General features: G+C 40.4%; 1 protein-coding gene across 1 annotated transcript in view; it reads right to left on the reverse strand.

The window, feature by feature from the left end:
* lamb2 (laminin, beta 2 (laminin S)) overlaps nucleotides 1-20,029 on the reverse strand; it is a 73,780-nt gene that overhangs the window by 17,967 nt on the left and 35,784 nt on the right. The window contains exons 7-20 of the mRNA XM_037685029.1: nucleotides 16,898-17,100; nucleotides 16,681-16,801; nucleotides 16,345-16,533; nucleotides 12,793-12,972; nucleotides 12,537-12,649; nucleotides 9,534-9,613; nucleotides 7,119-7,254; nucleotides 6,876-7,034; nucleotides 5,319-5,446; nucleotides 5,086-5,218; nucleotides 4,789-4,981; nucleotides 3,986-4,129; nucleotides 3,493-3,724; nucleotides 3,133-3,302 (exon numbers count right to left, since the gene is read on the reverse strand). Coding sequence (XP_037540957.1) covers nucleotides 3,133-3,302; nucleotides 3,493-3,724; nucleotides 3,986-4,129; nucleotides 4,789-4,981; nucleotides 5,086-5,218; nucleotides 5,319-5,446; nucleotides 6,876-7,034; nucleotides 7,119-7,254; nucleotides 9,534-9,613; nucleotides 12,537-12,649; nucleotides 12,793-12,972; nucleotides 16,345-16,533; nucleotides 16,681-16,801; nucleotides 16,898-17,100 — 2,181 coding nt within the window. The remainder of the gene's footprint in view (nucleotides 1-3,132; nucleotides 3,303-3,492; nucleotides 3,725-3,985; nucleotides 4,130-4,788; nucleotides 4,982-5,085; nucleotides 5,219-5,318; nucleotides 5,447-6,875; nucleotides 7,035-7,118; nucleotides 7,255-9,533; nucleotides 9,614-12,536; nucleotides 12,650-12,792; nucleotides 12,973-16,344; nucleotides 16,534-16,680; nucleotides 16,802-16,897; nucleotides 17,101-20,029) is intronic.

Raw genomic sequence — 20,029 nt, forward strand, 5'->3', positions numbered from 1 at the left:
AGACGGTCGCCCCGGAGCGTTTAACAATCCCTGTGCCAGTAGTGCATCCATTATCATTCACCAGAGTCCAAAAAGAAACATCATTATTATCATTATTATCTCATTTGACTTGTGGGCTTTGTTTTCACTCATAAGTTAGAATACTAAAGTTTTAGTCACAATAAATATTGTTTAGCTTTGGTGCATATGACATTTACGTACTCGCAAAATGAAGATGACTCAAACGAGTTTTGTAAAAAAAAAGAAAATGTTTACATTAAAACACACAAATAAATGATATTATGACAACAAAATCACACATGGCTTCAATTGAGATAATTTAGGGTAAAATTGTCAACATTCAGCTCATAAGGATTTGGTGCTCAAGTTTTAAATTATTGCAGCTTCTTACAAGAAAACTGCACTGAACAAAAACTGAATTTAACTCATTTAGTTGTTGCTTTAATGTTTTATATCAAGATGCTTTTAAATGACAATCAACAAGTTTATGAAAAAAGTATGGATGGCTATTTAAAATCTTCTTTTATTTATGCGTTTTATTCAGTCCTTCTCTAGTTCATATTGGATCTTGATGAAACACAAAGCCATGCCCAAGTTTCAACAGTTTAGCGGATTGTTCAAGTTGCAAATCACTAAAAACAAAACTTCAGATGTTACCATCACATTTAATTCAAAGGTCTTTGGAAGAAATGACTCAACCTTAATTTCACAGACATACCGTAATTTCCAGGCTATTGAGCACATCCTAATATAAGCTGCACCCACTAAAAAAAAAAAAAATTGTACATACTGTATATAGGCCGCACTGCGAGTGTCCACATTGTAACATGAGATATTTACACAGAAAGATTTTTTAAACTTTTAATTAAATACATACCGAAACATACACCGATACGTACAGTATATATATTTTTTTCTGAACAGTGCCTGTAACACAGCTGGTTAAAAAATAAAAAATACAGTAGCCTACCAGGAAGTCATTGATTGCTATCTTCATCTTCATCTTCCTCCTATTTCCTGAACACTTGCTCTTGACAATGGCGGATGTATTCTCCTCCTCTCCGCTTCGTTTTGCTCTGTCCTGTCTGTGAAACTGCGTTAGAGCCTCTCTTCTACAAATCTTCCGAATCATAACTATGGACTTGGATTTGATCAGTTGGTCCCTCAACTCAATTTACAACATTTCTTTGAAGAGAAGACAGGTTTTAGGCGAGCTGATTTGCCCTGTTGGCACGCACGCAGCTGGATATCTCAAAGACTTGGAAGACTTTATGATGTGTCTATCTCTGCTGTCATTCATGGATTTTAAGGATGCATATATAATTAGATTTATGATAACTGGTTCCTGCTTTTTGGATTCAGCTGGTTCCTGATTTATCTACAATCAATGAAGTCGTTGGCAGCAAATTTGGCCCTGGTCAGGCTGACTGCCTTGTGATGGTTTGGTTCGTGCCTCGAGCACCCAGACTCAATTGCTTTTGGCAGGATGGATCAGATCTCGGGGATTATTCTCAGGCACGGTCCATTGGTGTGGCCATGTAATTTGGACGTTTCAGAACCGAGTGGACCGACACAAACTCAAGGTAGATGTCATACAGATGTCACTGTATGTATTTTATATACTTTATGTATTTTATATTCTTTATGTAATTTATTCCTGTTGATCTTTGTTCTTACTGTAAAGTGTCCTTGGGTGTCATGAAAGGCGCTTTTTAAATAAAATGGTGATTATTATTATTATTATTAAGTTCTGCCTGTCTCCAAAACAATCCTGTTTATCTGAATTTGGCTCCCGGACTGGCCTCGACAGGCCATCTTATCTTAATTCGCCTGGAAGTTTTGTAAACCTGATGCTTTGCCCTTCCCTCCACTCTTACCAAGGAATTCCACAGACTTTTCAGAGGAGCCCATCCAAATAAACGTTCCGTCATCATTTCAGGAATCTTTGGATTCGTCCTTGGCCATCCTCGACCCCCCCCCCCCCCCCCCCCCCCACACACACACACACACTACTTTGTTGTGCCCCCAAGGAGCGGGGAAATGATGAAAACTTTGTTCCCCACTCCCTGGGGGAACAACAGGGAGGGGACAAGAGAATGGGGTTGGGAGGAAACCAAGTCCCCACCCCCCATTTCAATGGCCTCTCCGTTTCATTGGTCTACTTTGACCTGTTTGGTAATTTCTTTGTTCAGATTCTTTTAAACCTTTATTTGTACAGGTAGTCTTATTGAGTCACGAAGACCCAACCCCCAAAAGAGATGTGTATTGGGCAGCTATGTGAGCACCTAGGTGTGACAAGGCTAAATGTTTTGGTAGCATGGAGCTCATTAGCCCATCAAAAAAAAAAAAAAAAAAAAACCTACATAAATTAGCCGCAACATTGTTTAAGCCATGGGGTTCAAAGCTTTTGAAAAGAGTAGCAGCTTATAGTCCAGAAATTACGGTAGTTTTGGTGATTGTGTATAAATAACTGAATCTGACAAATGAATATATATGACGTACAGTTGCAGGAATTTGTCTGGTCTGAAGCAGGGATTTGTTTCTTGACACTCTTTAGCAAATTGTCAATTGTTTGAAGCAAATTGTTGCTTCAAAGGCTCAATCCTGGTGGGTGCTCCAGAATCTTCAGTGGCAAACTTGTGTTTATGGAGTTGTAGGTTTTCACTTGAACCAGTTCCACTGCCAAGGCTGACTGTTCTGCTGTCGGACCTCAGCTATACAATAAGGCTGAAACTTAAAAAAAAAAAAAAGCTTGATCTTTCAAAACAACTATTTTAACTCTACATCCACCGATTCACAGATCTGCACCAGATCTTTGGACCTCCCCACAGAACAATTTCTCTGTCATTACAATGAGACAATCTACCAACTGATGAATATAATACTTGTTGACAGGAAGTCAGACCGTGGCATGTTAAGAACTTTTGGAATTCTCCTAATTACTGAAATGACCTTAATAATAATAGAGTGCTGGTTAAAAATTACTATACATTAAATAAATACATGTGCACCAACATATATTTATTTTTTTTAGTAATGCATGTTGAAAGTTAGAACAGAACACAAGGACTGTCGAACTGGAAGCAAGGTAATACTGCAGAGGCAGAGCAGGAGTGATCGTCTCAGGTTTACCTGTGTAACCTTGGTTACAGTTGCAGATAATTTGTCGGTTGCGGTTGTCTTGGTAGCAAGATGTGGCAAAGTGACGTCCACTGGTGGGTCCATCTGGACAGGGGCATGGACGACACTGACTGCCTGATGTCATGCCCAAAACTGGGTTACCGTAGTAACCATTGGCACACCTACAAGAAGTGACAAAAGAAGTTAATCCCTCTTAATCGCTCAACACAATTGACTCAATGAAACTTCCTGATCTCACAGCTAGAGACAAAAAGACAACATCACATCAAGCTATGGTGTCTGGTTGTTCCTAGATGAAAGCAATGAGCAGAGTTACGGTTTGATGTACGTAAAGCTGTGCTGCAACATCACCTGTCACACTTGTCTCCTCCGGTGTTGTCCCTGCAGTTGATGCAGACTCCAGTTCTCTGGTCGCAGTGATCTGCGTGCCCGTTACACTGGCAGGGTCGGCAACTGGGAAAGCCCCAGTAACTCGTCTGACACCCGTCGCATCGCTGACCAAACGCGCCCGGGCGGCACTGGCACAGGCCGGTAAACTTGTCACAAAGTCGTGTCACAGACCCTTCTAAGCTGCAGTCACAGGCTGGAAAAATTAAGGAAAATAAAGTGTGTATAAGGGATGAGAGTATTAGAGAGTAAGGAATGTTAAAGTAAAAAGAGGTATATGAGTTTTAATCAGATTTGGAAATGTTCATTAAAAACCAGTAGAGGGCACCAGCTTCATGTTATGTAAGTAAATCATTAAATATCCTATGCATAAATCAGAATTTATACTAATGATGTAAAAAAGCATGAAGACGTGTCAGTTTTGTCTCTAAACCTAAAATTTTGCACATTTCCTCACATATGCAGCCTGAGGGTCCAAAGCCATAAGTTCCCGGTGAACACTGGTCACAGCGTCGACCGATCACGTTGGACCTGCAGCGGCACTGACCTCCACGGACGTCACAGATGGAGCTGATGGACCCCTGAGGGTCGCAGTTACAAGCTGGGGGGATAATAACAAATGCATCAAATCACTAAAAACAAAGAAGCTAATTGAAGCTCACAGCTTAACAGAAGTATAAAATAACTTGTGTAGGTGTATAACTACCACTTATTAAACTTAAATTACCTTCCTGAATTTAAAACATTCACTATTTGAGAGCACTTATAGTGATGTCAAGTTTGTAACCATCCCAGTTATAAACTGAGGAAAAAATTCTCTTTTTTCTTCTCCTCACTTATTCTGCCCTAAAGTTATGACTTTTGGCTGAGGCTATGTATGATGTGCAGTCAAAAACATTTTGGATTCATTTAAAAAATAGCTTAAAATAAACTACTGATTAAAGTATTTAACGGCAGCAAAGACCAGAGCCGCTGCACTTCTTCTTGTTACCAAAACTGATCACATTAAAATAATCTAAAATGAATCAGGTACAGAGTTTAGAGTTTTGTAGAGAAACGAGTAAGCCATTTACTAAATTTATATATTTTTTTTAATTTACTGGCTATAGAAATGTAATTTAATGATGCTTTATCTTTCTGTAACTATTTAATCCAGATTAAATGTAAATAGTAATAAAACCCATTTTGTTGGTTTTGTTAGTAACTCTTCTAAACTTCATAGCACAGGTACAAACATTTTAATGAACCGTATTCACTCACACAGAGCTCCGTCGTTTATAACAGCCGACATGCTGCTGATCAGCTTGGCACAGGTGTCGCTCATTTGCGGGCGGATCACACTCTTTGCCCCCTCGTGGCACCGGTACCGGTCATATGTCTGCTTCCTGACGTTTGAGGCGGTATCGCCTGCGTTGAACATCTCCATGGAGGAGTGACGCGGCATCAATGCGATCTTGAGACGTTCAGTAAAATGAAACATTAGGACGATATCAGCGCGTGAAATAAATACAAGAGTTTATTCAAAAGTTAAACACTTTAAATCAAAACTGATCTCACAGAGTCGACGAGGATGACGGCGAAGGCTCCTCCGTTGAGGATACTGTTGGCATCTTGATAGCGTGTGAACTCCAAGCGAAGCGTGTAAGTCACTCCTCTTTCCAAACACGCAGGCTGAGGAGGCACCACGAACCTGGGGAAGATGAAGACAGCTCTCAGGTGGATAATCACAGGTGTGTTAAATGTGTATATGAACGAGTGTGAGCGATGGTTTGTCCGTGTGAGTCACAGACCTGGCTCCAGCTGGTAGAGAAACGATGAACGCGTCATCATCTGGGATGGTGTTTCCACAGGGGCTGCTGGTAGGAATCGGGCCTGGACGGATCACTGTGATTCGCACTTGCTCCCAGTCTCGGGGCATCTATTGACATGACAGCAGGGAAGATACAAACATCTTAAATTGTTTCCAGATTGCCTTATTAGGTTAGGTAATGCAAGCAAAGGGCTGCATATTGAACTGGGGTAAATAAATCCTGTAAGATTAACAATTTGAACAAACTTACAACTGATTATTCCCATTTCTTTAGCATAGTTTGCATTATAAGTCAAAAATATCTCTCTAAAAACAAATGACACTCAGATGGATTATCAGATACATTTTTTTGAAACTGGAACTGGAACTTGTGCCAGCAGCACGGTTTCGCAGTTGGTAGAGCTGCAGTCTCTGAACAAGAAAGTCACAGATTTAAATCCTGTCCAGGGGCCTTTCTGGGTGGAGTTTGCATGTTCTCTCCGTGCATGGTGGGTTTTCTCCGGGTACTCCAGTTTCCTCCCACAGACCAAAAACATGCATGTTAGGCTAACTGGTAACTCTAAATTGTCTCTAGGTGTGAGTGAGAGAGTGAATGGTTGTCTTGTTTGTCTCTATGTGTCCCTGTGATGGACTGGAGACCTGTCCAGGGTGTCCCCTGTCTCTCGCACAGTGCTGGGTGGACATGGGCATCAGTGATCTGGAAAGGAAGAAGCAGGTAAAGATGATGGATGGATGGATGGATGGATGGAATTTTTGATAAAATATTTATGTCAGCTTAAATAATTTGCGATGTCCTGAATGACAGGAAAACGACCCCAGTAAAAGTATAATAACTCAAAGTGTTGCAAGAAAAAGAACAGTGGCGCACTACAACGAGAGATTTTTGTAATATTATGATAAAAACAGACAATTTAGGTCTTAAATATTACATCCATAAAAATGTTTATTAATAAGCTTTAAAAATCCTGTTTGTCAGGACTCCATCCATCCATCATCTTTACCCACTTCTTCCTTTTCGGGTCGCGGGGGTCACTGGTGCCCATGTCCAGCATCACTGTTTTTCATTCATTCACTCAACCTTTATTTATACAGGTTAGTTCCCATTGAGCCTCGAGGACTCATTTACAAGAGATACCTGTTACATACAAACATACAAAGTAGATGTGCAAGAGGCAAGGGGACACCCTGGACAGGTCTCCAGTCCATCATAGGGACACAGAGACAAATAACCATTCAATCTCTCTCTCACCTAGGGACAATTTAGATCTATCAGTCTAACATGCAGGTTTTTGGTCTGTGGGAGGAAACCGGAGCACCCGAAGAAAACCCACGCCTGCACGGAGAGAACATGCAAACTCCACCCAGAAAGGCCCCTGGCCGGGATTTGAACCAGCAACCTTCTTGCTGAGAGGCAACAGCTGTACCAATTGCGCCACCGTGCTGCCTAGCCACGATTCAGTTTAAACTTGTTATTGATATCTGAAGATTCTATAAAAAAAATAAAAGCTTATAATTTACTATCAGTAAATCTGCACACCTGAGATTCGTAGCGGATGAGCAAATCATATTCCGTGGAGTAAGGTATGTTATTAATAACGAACTCCAGAGTGCCACCTTCAGGGACTCGTGCGAACCCTAAATCTGTCCATGAGGCAGGACGACCCGGCTGGTGTTCCCTGGTCTCCAAGGTGCAGCCCTAAGGATACACACACACACGCAGAAAGAAAAAGTCAAACTCATATTTATAAATAAACGCTACATGTAAATAACGAAGCCTCACCTGCTCCATTTTAGCAAACTCAGCCTCGTAAAGGAAGTGATCCAACGCCATAAAGAAATATCCAGACTCCACCTGCGAGCACTGGCGTCCTGTCATGTGACTGCGACAGCGGCACTGTCCGATCTCCATGGAGCAACTACGAAAACAGCATGCACTTTATTCCACTGCAGCATTATTAGATGCACTCTCTCACACAAAATCTGCAGCCTGCGACGAGCAGTTTGTAATCGGTGAGTGTTGAAATTCAGAGAATGCGCTGATCATGTTTGACACGAAGCCACGGCTTGAAATAATGTTACCTGTGACATCAAATACTGCATATAAAGCTACAAAATTATCCTTTAGAGTTTGATCAAAAGTTAGGATGATTTCCTTTCATAGATAAACATATTTTAAGTAATAGTCAATATGGGTTTAGAGCAAATAATTCAACATCAGTGGCTCTCATGGAACTAATAACTGCTGATTGAAAGCAGTATTGTGTTAGTGTTTTTGTTGATTTAAAAAAGGCCTTGGACACTATTGACCACACCACTCCCCTTGAAAAACTGAATAAATATGGCATTAGAAGATTAGCACTACAGTGGGTATACAGTCGTTTGAATAAAAGGAGGCAGTTTGTACAGGTAAGATCAGAATTTTGTGTTAATGGATGTGGAGTTCCTCAGGGCTCTATGTTGGGACTAAAGTTGTTTACTTAGTATGTGAACGATCTGGTTGATGTGTCAGGGCTTTAGAAGTTTGTTTTATTTGCACATGATGCCACATTTTTTTGTTCGGGTGAAAATATTGAACGGATGTTTGAGATGATACAGGCAGGATTTGTAAAAAATACAAACTTGGTTCCAACTTAATAAGTTATCATTAAATTTGGAAAAAACAAACTACATGATATTTAATAATAGAAATAAAGTAAGTCCCATTTAAAATTGGCAATATTGAAATTCATAGAGTTAATGAAATAACATTTTGGGGTGTTGTTATTGATGAGAAGCTGACGTGGAAATCTCATGTAAATTACTTAAGACTAAAAATAGCTAAATCAGTTGCATTACTCTATAATGTAAAAGAGTTTTTGAATGACTAAGCTTTGTATATATTGTATAATGTAATGATTGTTCCATATTTAATCTATTGTATTGAAGTTTGGGGAAAATCATGCAAAACAATAACAAATTCTATTTTCATATTAGAAAAAAGCGCTATAAGAATTATTAGCAGGAAGTGCTCTGGTCACCCAACAAATATATTATTTTATCAGTTGAAATTATTAAAATTTTATGATTTGGTTGAATATAGTATTTTACAAGTCATGTATAAAGCTCATAAAAAATATTACCCCAAAATATTCAAGTAAAATTTGTTTAAAAGAGAGTCATTATAACATTAAGGGAATTGAAATGTTTGTAAAACCTCCATTTAGAACTAATCTGAAGGAGCGCTGTGCTGTAATTCAGGGATTAGGATTGTGGAATTGCCTTGATATTGCCATAAAAATTTTCTAAAACAATTTATATGTTTAAAAAGGTGATTAATTAAGGTAAAGTTGTTGGGAAGATATGGTGCCAGGTGAAGGATGCCTGATGTTTTTGTTTTCAATTTGCAGATTGTTCAAGCATAGGTTGCTGTTTGTTTATAGTTATTTTATATTTTTTTAAATAAGGGGCAGATATTATAATAATTTTTTCTTCTTTCTGCACCTTTTCCATTCATTTTTTTTTCTTTTTGATGAATTTGTTTTGTTTATATTGTTTATTTTAACTGAATGAATAAAAAAAATAAAAAAATTCCTGATTGAATTATTGTAAATAATAATTGTGAACTGAGAAACGTCTTTTCTATTAAAATGATCAGATGTCCCAAATTTCGATTCTGCATTGAAGCATTAAGTCACCAAGTTCTGTCAAAAGAAGCTTTTACAGATGGGCAGAAAGTAAAGAAAACCGAACTGAATACACAACGTGAAATTAAAATACCACTTTTAAATCTACCGGTAGTTCCTTTGTGGAGGATTTTGGTTGTTCTGTTCTGAACTGCAAAGATCAAATAGTTTTAAACTTTTGCCTCTGAATAGCCGTGCCGTTATAGCTACTGTGGCTCAGTGGTGGTCATTGCGTTGGAAGACGGCCAAATGTCAAAGTGCTTGGAGAGAGACTGAATGTCACGTTGGCCTGTAATTCTAACTTGTGTGCAACAGTAAAGACAACATTGCTGCTTCCAGGAAAACTCACAAAATGAGCGTGCATGAGAGTTTTAAGGAGAAACGCATTCAAAATCACTTTTTTAAATGATAGGGTTAACCGTTCAGGTCATTAACTTTGTTTTGAGAGTTGTATGTTGGGAAAAAAATGTTTCTGTGAGAGACCTGCACGCTGTACGAACAAAAGTGACTCGTGAGGCTACAGCGCCACTCACTGGTTGTCGAGCGCTCCGCCGACGTCGCACTCGCAGCCTCTGCAGCCGCTCAGGTCGTGGCTGAGCCCCCAGTGTTCTGGCTGTAATCACAAGATGACAGGCAGACAGTGAGGGCCAGCAGCTGAATCATTTCATGTCATCACGGACGAGAGGAACGTCAACTGGAGTTCACCTAAAATTACCGAGTGAGTCACGCATACCAGAACATTGAGCTAATAAAACGTTATTTTTGGGCTATAGGGACTTCATTTCTATCTGAGTCCTTCTGCATCATTAGACTGACTGATGTCTTGTGGCTTTAAGTCAATTAAACAAGAGCATAATGACAAAATAAACAATGTTTCTGTTGTGTGAATGTTTATGAAGCATTCTCACTATTGTGATCCGTTATTCTTCTGTACATTTTTCAGCATCTTTCTTGTTCCACAGTTTTTGTGCCCTTTCAACGAATCAAAACGTTCGGCTCTTTCAGAACAATTCTGCTATGACGTTTGGTATTGGTGCAACTTTAGCTTTTGGAAATATTTAGCCTTTTCTGCCACAAATGAACCGAGCTCATTTTACATCCTTCAAATTTTTAGATGCGTTTACAACCTTTTACTGCTCCTTTCACATTTTGTTCTGCTTCAGCTACTTTCAGCTTTCTTGTGCAAATTTAAAAAAAAAAAAATCTGCTACTATCACATAATTTCAGCTGTTTTGTGGTCCTTTCAGATTCTTTCTGCTAACTACAACATTTTTGTGCTTCTAACTTCTTTCTGCTAATTTCAGCTTATTTCTGCTAGTTACAGGTTTTTCTGCTATTTTAGCTACTATTTAGCTGTTTTATGCTAATTTTACCTTTTTCAGCTATTTCCACCTTTTTTTTTTTTAGCTCATTGCAGCTCTTTCTTCTGGTATTTTAAGCTTCTTTCTGCCTTTTCAGATATTTATTTCCTAATTTCAGCTTTTTTTAACCAATTTCATAATATTTGTGCTTATGTCTGCTTATTTAATCCTAATTCAGAAAGTATGAGTTCTTTCTGCTTTCGTCGGCTACTTTAGGCTTGTTTGTCCATTTCAGCTACATTTCAGAATGGTTTTAGCTAATTTCAGCCGTTTTTCCAGCCAGTTCTTTTGCAATAAGCATTCACAATGTATTTTTGCAGGAAATTCAATTTATCTGGTTTATTTTCCATTTGTTAATGCCGTTTTTGATATCTTGCAACAATTACAAAAAATATACTCCATCCATCCGTCCATCATCTATACCTGCTTCTTCGCTAATCTTTAAATTTGAAGGACTTCTGGAGAGCACCTGAAGAGGCTGCCACTTGGTGTTTTAAGACCCAACGGGGCCTGATCCCAACTTTAAGCTCCACTACTTTATAATAATTCATAAGTTTGAATTTATTTATTGTGTCCATTTAGACATGGCAGGTTTTTATTGTGACATACTTCCTTCAAATACAGATAACCTAAAGTGTAAGAAAGTTAGCATTATATTATTTATTTATTTTTACATTGTAGAATTATTCTTTATTAACTGGATTCATTTTTGGATAATGTCCAGATCTGACCATGTTAGGAGTGCTGTAACCCCACCAGCTGGACAAGCCTCAAACCCCTGAGCTAAATTTAGAGCCAAGACCCACACAGGAGCTCACATTCCTGTTCATACTATTCCTGGCTGAGCAGGTTTGGGACAACAGGTTGAATTATACCAGGAAGCTCGTCACCACCTAACAGCCTGAGCAGATGTTCCATTTTTTAATTCAAGCTACAGCTTTGGTTTTAAGTGACTGAAGAAAAGTTTCTGGTTTTACAAGTTTTTTTTTTTATTAACGATCACACTTCCATCCAAGCGCTTAACCCGGTATTTCAGGGGCTGTGACTGCTGGCGACAAGTCGGGGAACATTTATTCTCCAAGGTGTCTCAAAACGTTTGCAGAGGTTCTCCATTTCCTTGACGTGAGTCGCAGAAGCTCACAACAAATCTTCAAAACCTTTGTGACAAATCTCAAAATAGTGGCAGAGTTGTCACCGGAGTCTCGAGCTCATCTCAAACATGCCTCAATTTAGATTCTGTAAATTCTAGACAAAGAAGTGTTTTGACATCTGCCAAGCAACTCTCCTTATAAATGATAATTATACCAAAACTTGTCCATTTTAAAGGTGTACATCTGCAGATAGTAGTCAATAATGTGCCAAAGCAGGTACAAAACTGAGGCAATTACAATGTGGGCAACAAAATTATGTGCAGTCGTTCTCTGCTCTGTTCTATGCCACGTGCCAGCGCTCTTGGCCACGCCCACTTCTCCGCTGCAGAGCAGAGATATGACCTCACGTGCTAAATAATTTAAAATAATTTATTTTAAATAAAAATTCCATGCGGATCCTGCGACTCATCCATCAGTCAGCCACTTGTGTGTCATGTCCAACCTTGTTTTGAAAAACCGCGATAGAGCGAATTTGCGAAAAACGAACCGCAAAGTAGCGAGGGACTACTGTGCACGGCCCAGATTACAATTCTGCACGCTGTGCACACAAAAAGAGGCTGAGGTTTTCCTAAAGAATCATGCGAAACACAGCTGCACTGTCAACTGTTCCCTTGGTTGCAAACACTCAAAATTGGTTCATTCATTGTTATGGACTGCTTTTATTTTAATAAAGTAGATTTGTTTAAATTGACTGAAAGAAGAAGCTGACTTCAGCAAAATTCTTAAAAAGGTAAAACATAAAAGTTGTTCCCTGTAATGGACTTGCGGCCTGTTCAGGGTGTACCCCGCCTTTCGCACAGTGACTGATGGACATGGGCACCAGTGACTCGAAAAGGAAGAAGCAGGTAAAGATGATGGATGGATGATTTTTTTTTTTATATCACATCAAGTGGTTTTGTTTTAGGACACTACAGAAACCCTGTGAAGACTGCAGAGAACCTGAGCAATGGAAAATAAAATATACACTTTTGACGTTCCAACTTCTATAAAGGCGAGATCCAAAACATTTATTGTGGCTTCTTACCAGACACTGGTCACAGCTGCGTCCCGTGACGAGACGCTTGCAGTTGCAGTCCCCACTGAACGGGTCACACATAGAACTACCTGACACGGTTCCTCTGTGGTCACACTGACAAGCTGGAGGTTTGACATTACGCACATTTGATAGTTTTGTTAAAAAGACACCACATTCATTAAGAACGAGAGGATTGTTGCACTGATAGATGATTGCTGGAACTAAGAAGAGGCTAAGATGATCCAAAATCCATGTCGGCACTTACGCTGACAGCCCTGAGGGTTTTCCGCACTCAGGCCAAAGAAGCCAGACTTGCACTTGTCGCAGCGCGGGCCCTCAACGTTAGCCTTGCAGCGGCACTGGCCTCCCACCATGCTGAGGGACGGGTCACTGTGACTGTCGCACATCCCTCCATTCTGCGAACCATCCGGGTCGCAGTCACAAGCTGTGGAGCAAACGTACAGTAGGTGAGTTATGATGAAGATCTGACAAGGATGACTCTATAGGGCTACGGTAATTATGTCTGTGGAAAAAAAATGAAGAAAACTATTTAACTCCTTGAACCAAATAAATACAAAAATCATTATTTTGAATAGGGATGCACGATATCATCGGCATGGTATTGGAGGATATTAGCGATAAAGTTAAATATCGGACATCGGCCGTTCCATCAAAATAACTCACCGATATGAAAGGCGCTGTTTTTGTATGACAACCCAGAGACGAGGATGCCTGCAGCGCCAGCACATGATGACATCACGCTTGCCGTTGAGTTTAGAGTTGTGAAAATTTACAAATTTGCACCGTTCGAGTGTTATTGTGTTGGAGAGAGTAAATGTCATGAATAAATTTAACATTAAACATAATCCAAGTTGAAGTGTTGCATCATTTTCAGCCCCCTTTTTGGCATCTTCATTTGGTAGCAGGCCAAACTGACAAAGGCCATGCAGAATAATGTAGTATTTTAATTCCACAGCAGAGAAAGCTATGAAGTCTCTGTAAGTAGGTCTAGGGGAAAATTATCGGTACTGGTATCAGTTATCGGCCAAATAAGTTTTAACATATCGGCATATCGGATATCGGCCAAAAATCCAATATCGTGCATCCCTAATTTTTCAATTCAAAAATACTTTATTAATCCCAGAGGGAAATTAAATGTTGTTGTAGCTCATTTTCCTTGTTTCATAAAAGAGTTGTTCTAGATGTTGATGGTTGTGGGCGGGAAGGATCTCTTGTGATGGTCCGTCTTGATTGATGTTGAAGTTGATGTTTTTCTTGGTTATATCTTAGATGTTATTACTGTTTTTCTTATACATTTTATTGTCGGATGTAACTGGGACCCTGTGTACATAATTTCGCTCCACCACATGTACCACATGAGGTGCGAATGACAATAAAGAAACTCTGACTCTCTGACTCTGACTTATAGCAGATCTGAAAAAAACTGGCCACAGATGTTGATCCGTTTACTTGCACTTGGTTGGCCTCCTGGGCTTCAGGATCACCTGAATGTTGGGCAGAAATCCTCCCAGGGCAATGGCCACTCCTCCCAGCAGCTTGTTGAGCTCCTCATCGCTGCGGACAGCCAACTGTAGGTGCTGATGGACGATCCTGTCCTTCCGCTGTCATGAGCTGTGTTTCCTGCTAGTTCCAGGATCTCAGTGGTCAGGCACTCGAGCACAACTGGCAGGTAGATGAAAATGCATCCACAGAACATCCTTTTCAACTCATTTGAAATTTAGGGCTGTAGTTGAGATATTACTTGAGCTTTTGAAATGTTAATCAGCTGCTGTTGGTTGTAGAAACTGCCTTGTTGCCATGGTTACGCATCATAACAAATGTCCAAAACTAAAAAAGTTTCCGTAAAAATCCTTCCAGCTGCACAGCATCCGATACCAGAGGAAACAATCATCCAAAAAATGTGATTTACATCCAGAAAAAGAGGAATTAAAGTTTCCAAAAGCAAAATCTCAGAATGAAAGTAACAGAGCTGCTCCAACATGCAGCCACCATGAGCGGCGCAATTCTAGAACCATGAACCATTTAGCCATACAGATGTAAGGTCCACTGTTTCTCAGTAACATTTCAGGCCAGAAAGACACAAACTAGCAAACAGAAATCATCTAACAGCTCCTTATACGTCTCCATTTAGCCAAGCTAACAAATAAACAACTTACATCTGAGACCCAGTTAAAGAACGAACAGATTTTTGTCTTTGACAAAGACTAGCAGTAAGAACTAATGAGTAAGACTCAGTCATCTTGTCCCTTCTCAGCAGTGATGACCCTGAACCTGTGGTCGGGGACTTCACTGAATGGTGCGAGTCTTAAATGTTTCTAAGACAAAGGAGATGGTCGTTGATTTTAGAGAAGACTCTTCAGTTTCAGCTCCTGTGGTCATTAACAGTGAAGCTGTCGAGGTGGTGCATCAATATAAGTATCTGGGAACTGTTCTTGATGACAAACTGACCTTTGACCCCCATGTGAACTCACTTTGTAATAGGCCCACCAGATTATTATTTTTATCAGAAGATCTGTGGCTTTAATGTTGAGTTTACTTTTATGAGAATGTTTTACTGAACCTCTTAACTAACTTTCATCTGTTGGTTTGGATTGTTAACATGCAAAAACAGGATCAAACTCTTGGGGATTGTCAGGATGTGCAGCAAAACTGGCATAGCCCTACAGAACCTCACTGACCTACACAAGGCGAGGTCAGTGAACAACGCTAGGTTGATTCTGGCAGATCCTGATCACCCACTCCACGGTGAGTTCAGGTTGCTTCCATCTGGACGCAGGTATCTGCAGCCCAGATGTAGAACAAATAGACTGAAAAGCTCATTCATCCCTGTAGAGATCAGGCTTCTCAACGAACACTGATGATCTCTGTGCGGTTATCTTAATGTCTCAATGTCTTGTCTAGTCTGGAGGTTTTATGCGCCTACTGACTGTGAAACAAATTGCACCTTGGGATAATAAAGATTCTTGAACTTGAACTAAATACTGCATTTTAGATATTGTTTTTATGCCAAGTTGGCTGTCCTGTATCAACAAAAATCTGGTTCATCACTTTAGTTTAGTAGCCTTTTTTGTGTCTGAATAATTCTTAGGTCATAGTAAAAACAACAACAACAAAAAATTAACTAAAGATGAAGTACTGGACTGAAAAGAGGTGGAAAAGCAGCCAAAGTCCAAATAAAAACAAAATATATTGATCAAGATCACTTTAAAAGATTACAAAAAGTCTGGCTCTTTGATGGCATGGTGGCGCAGTTGGTCGAGCTGCTGCTGCTCAGCAAGAAGGTTGCAGGTTCAAATCCCGGCCTGGGACCTTTCTGGGTAGAGTTGGCATGTTCTCTCCGTGCATGCATGGATTTTCTCCTGGTGCTCCGGTTTCCTCCCACAGACCAAAAACATGCATGTTAGGCTGATTGGTAACTCTAAACTGTCCCTAGGTGTGATTAAGGGAATGAATGGTTGTCTCGTTTGTCTCTACGTGTCCCTGTGATGGATTCGAGACCTGTTCAGGTTGTCCCCCTGGACATGGACACCAGTGACCCAAACAGGAAGAAGTGGGTAAAGATAATGGATGGATGGATGATGACTTGATACTTCTGTCCAGTACTATCATATTATCAGGAAAAATGTTTCAGAAAAATGGAAAACTCTTCAACCTTGACTTTTTCTTTAGTTTTGGATGTTCCTTCTGGTTGCAGTCTAACAACCAACATTCATATATCACTTTAAATAACCAGTCTTTTATACAATTCATAATCTTGATTACCGGTAGGTTACCGAGTTATCATCCTCACACTCACCTATGCAAACTCGTGGATCTTTTATATCTCTGCTGGGGTCTTTGTAGTAAAACGGTTTACACGTCTCACAGTTGCGTCCCATTGTGTTGTGCTGACAGTCCTCGCACACGCCACCGCTGAGGTTTCCCGTGGACAAATAGACCGCCATGTCAAAGTGGCAGTGGTTTGAGTGGCCGTTGCAATTACACCCTATAGAAAATACAGTTTTATATCATAAAAGTTTTTGCAATTCCTAAACAGATATCAAAGTGTGATATATTTTTAGCAGACAGTTTTTTTTTTTTTAACCAGAGCTTTAAAACAATAAAGCTTTATTGATAAAGTGACTGGACTCACTCTTGCAAGCGTTTGAGTTGCGCCCTTCGGCTGGCCTCCAGGGCTGGTCATTGTAAAAATCATCACACTGCTCACAGTTTAAACCTTTAGTGTGATGGTTACAAACACACCTGCCGTGCACCTTTGAAGAAACGAGCGGGGAAACGCGGGAAATTACTTTAACTGGTCTGGAATCAAACAGCTCGTCGTGTGCGGTTTTTAAATCCGCACCACTCACCATTCCCTCTATGTCATCCTTGATGCCCTCGATGGGGGCACACTCTGAGGCGTGGCCGTAGCAAAAGCAGTTTCCACGTACAATGAGTTCATAGATGGCGTAGTAATACTTCTCTTTGATTTCAGCTCTGGGGTCCAGCAGGTTGTCTCCCAGCGTGTGAAGTTTGGTGAAGTTGACTCTCAAGTTGGTGATCTTCAGCTGGTCTGATGGAAACATGACAGGAAGTAGAAGAAAGCAGAAGGAAATTACAACTGCATGAAATCCACCACTAGTGCAACGTAAGCTGATTGGAAACTAATAAAGGTGTTTACAAAAATTAAAATTAAAAAGTGGTGGCACAGAGGTCAGAGATGGCAGGCCTGTGATCGGAAGGTCGCGTGTTCAAATCCCCAAACTGACAACAACCACCCTTTTGCCTCGCTCTGGCCCCTTAAGCAAAGCCATGAACCCCCCATCTGCTCCCCCGGGCGCCCTAGATGGCTGCTCCACTCAGAGGGTAGTTGTTGATCTAGGGTTGTGTCAGGAAGAGCATCTGGCGTTAAAAAAACAAACAAACAAACAAAAAACAATCGGCAAGTCTTTGTGTTCAATGTGATGAGCGCTGTTGAAGTGAGCAGAAAAAAACATCAATTTGAAAAGGGTTAGATAATTAGAGAAAGATTATTTATTTTTGAAGAAATTTGTCTGTCTTTACACAATAATTAATCATTGTCCAGGGAACGTCTCCTGGTACAATCCAGTTAATAAAGAGCAGCAGTAGGTGCACACATGTATTAACTAATGTCAGGACATCCTTGCAAAAGAGATTAATAACCTCATTGGATTTCTTTCCTGGTAAAATAAAAGGTTTAAATTTAAAAAAAAGTGCATGTAAGCACACTTTGCACACATTTTCATTTCACATTTTTAAAAATATGTAGTTTATGAAGTTATTTTTTCCCCTTCTCCCACACCAATTAAGAAGTTTACGCTTTTTAAAATACCTTTATTTAAACTTCTACTGAAGTTGTAAAGAAGTACTATTAAAACATGATTTAAGAAATGCTTTAGGGCAGGATTTATTTTCATCCCAATCTGGATTTTGAACTTATCTGCATGAAAAAAAAAAAATCTCACTTCGACAGATGAGAACTACCGGTAATCCCTACAGCCTCTCAGCATAACATTAAAACTCAGTTGTTATGGTAGACTGGAGAACAGCCATTTGTGTCAGTGAGAAACAAACGCAGCAGCTTTCAACAAGCCCGAGGCTGAAACTGAAACTGATGCACAGTAGCTTCTTTCGTGGACGCTGACACTCTTAACGAACAGGCGTTAACATCCATGCTTCCACCAGCTTCATGTAGCAAATATAGCTCGGTGCTTCTGTGTTATTTGACACTTTGTGTGTGAAAAAGAACAAAGAAGAGTGAAAGGAAAATCTTAAGCTGTTAAGATACTCCCAACAAGTGTTTTATGTTCTTGTACGTAGAGAAAAACAAGACAAAGAGGAGCTATGTGGATGCAGTTAGAGAGGACATGGAGGTAGAGGACAGAGTGAGATGGACGAGGATGACTCGCTGTGGAGACTCCTGAAGAAGGAAAAACCAAAATAAGTTATTTTACATAGAAACTTTGATAAAACCCTAATCCAATCCAATCACACTGATCCAAAGTGCTGCACACAGCAGACAAATTAAAACACAAAAGGAAATCAAAGAATAACACAGCAGACGCGCGATCCCACTGATGTTGCACTTTGTTTTGGGGACGCTCAGAAGCGGATGGTCAGCTGATCTGAGAGAGCGAGTGGGGGTGGAAGGTGTAGCAATTCTGAAAGTTAGGGCGGGGCATAGGGTGGGGCGAGGCCATTCAAAGATTTAAAAGCAAATAAAAGAATTTCAAAATGCTCCTAAAATGTGCAGGCAGCCAGGGCAAATGTGCTCGTGTTAATGGGCCAGTTAAAAGTTGTGCAGCAGCATTTGGACCCTCCACAGCCGGGCAATGGAGGACCCACTAACCCCCCCCCCCCCCAGACAAAGTGTGTTGCAGTAAAACTGGGTGGTGACAAAGGTGTGGACTACTGCCTCAAAGAGCCTTCTTGGAAGAATGGATTTTACGTTGGCCAGCTGCCTCAAATGATAAAAACTCATATTCACAACTGCCCTGTTTGTTTGTGACTGTCACAAACAAATACGATTCTTTCAATTTGTTTGCTCTGAAACTTGAAGAAGATATTTAAGAAAAAAAATCAGTTTTACCTCATCTGAGATCACACGATGCTGACTGTAATCTATTACTTGACAGAGCTTCTTCAGTCCATTCAGAAACTTTTGAAACATCATCTTCTTTTCATTATATTACAAATTTTATATAAAATGTTATCTCACTTATGACCACAACACACTTTTGTAGTTGTGTGTCACTGCTTTGCCATCCTGCCATCGTTGTTCAGTTCCCGGCCCCCTTCCATCTTTGGGCTCAGGCTCTGGCCTGTCATGGCAGCCATCTCCATGATCCTCCATTGGTCTGCACGGACCGAACTCTACGGAACAGTCGGGTTCCGCGGGGACACCTTGGAAGTTCTCTGTCTGCTGGACCCAGTTCTGGAGGGCAGTCATTGTGTGTTGCCACGGTCGTTATTATCATCATGCTGCTAACAGGACCGCATTGCTAACATAACAGTACCATGGTGCTAACAGGACCGCATTGCTAACAGTAACAGTACCATGGTGCTAACAGGACTGCACTGCTAACAGTAACAGTACCATGGTGCTAACAGGACTGCACTGCTAACAGTAACAGTACCATGGTGCTAACAGGACTGTGCTGGTAACAGTACCATGGTGCTAAAAGGACTGCACTGCTAACAGTAACAGTACCATGGTGCTAACAGGACCGCGCTGGTAACAGTAACAGTACCATGGAGCTAACAAGACTGCGCTGCTAACAGTAACAGTACCATGGTGCTAAAAGGACTGCAATGCTAACAGTAACAGTACCATGGTGCTAAAAGGACTGCACTGCTAACAGTAACAGTACCATGGTGCTAACAGGACCGCACTGGTAACAGTAACAGTACCATGGTGCTAACAGGACCGCGCTGGTAACAGTAACAGTACCATGGTGCTAACAAGACTGCGCTGCTAACAG

Source organism: Nematolebias whitei, chromosome 11, assembly GCF_014905685.2.
Source record: "Nematolebias whitei isolate Nwh7 chromosome 11, NemWhi1, whole genome shotgun sequence".
Lineage (NCBI taxonomy): Eukaryota > Metazoa > Chordata > Actinopteri > Cyprinodontiformes > Rivulidae > Nematolebias > Nematolebias whitei.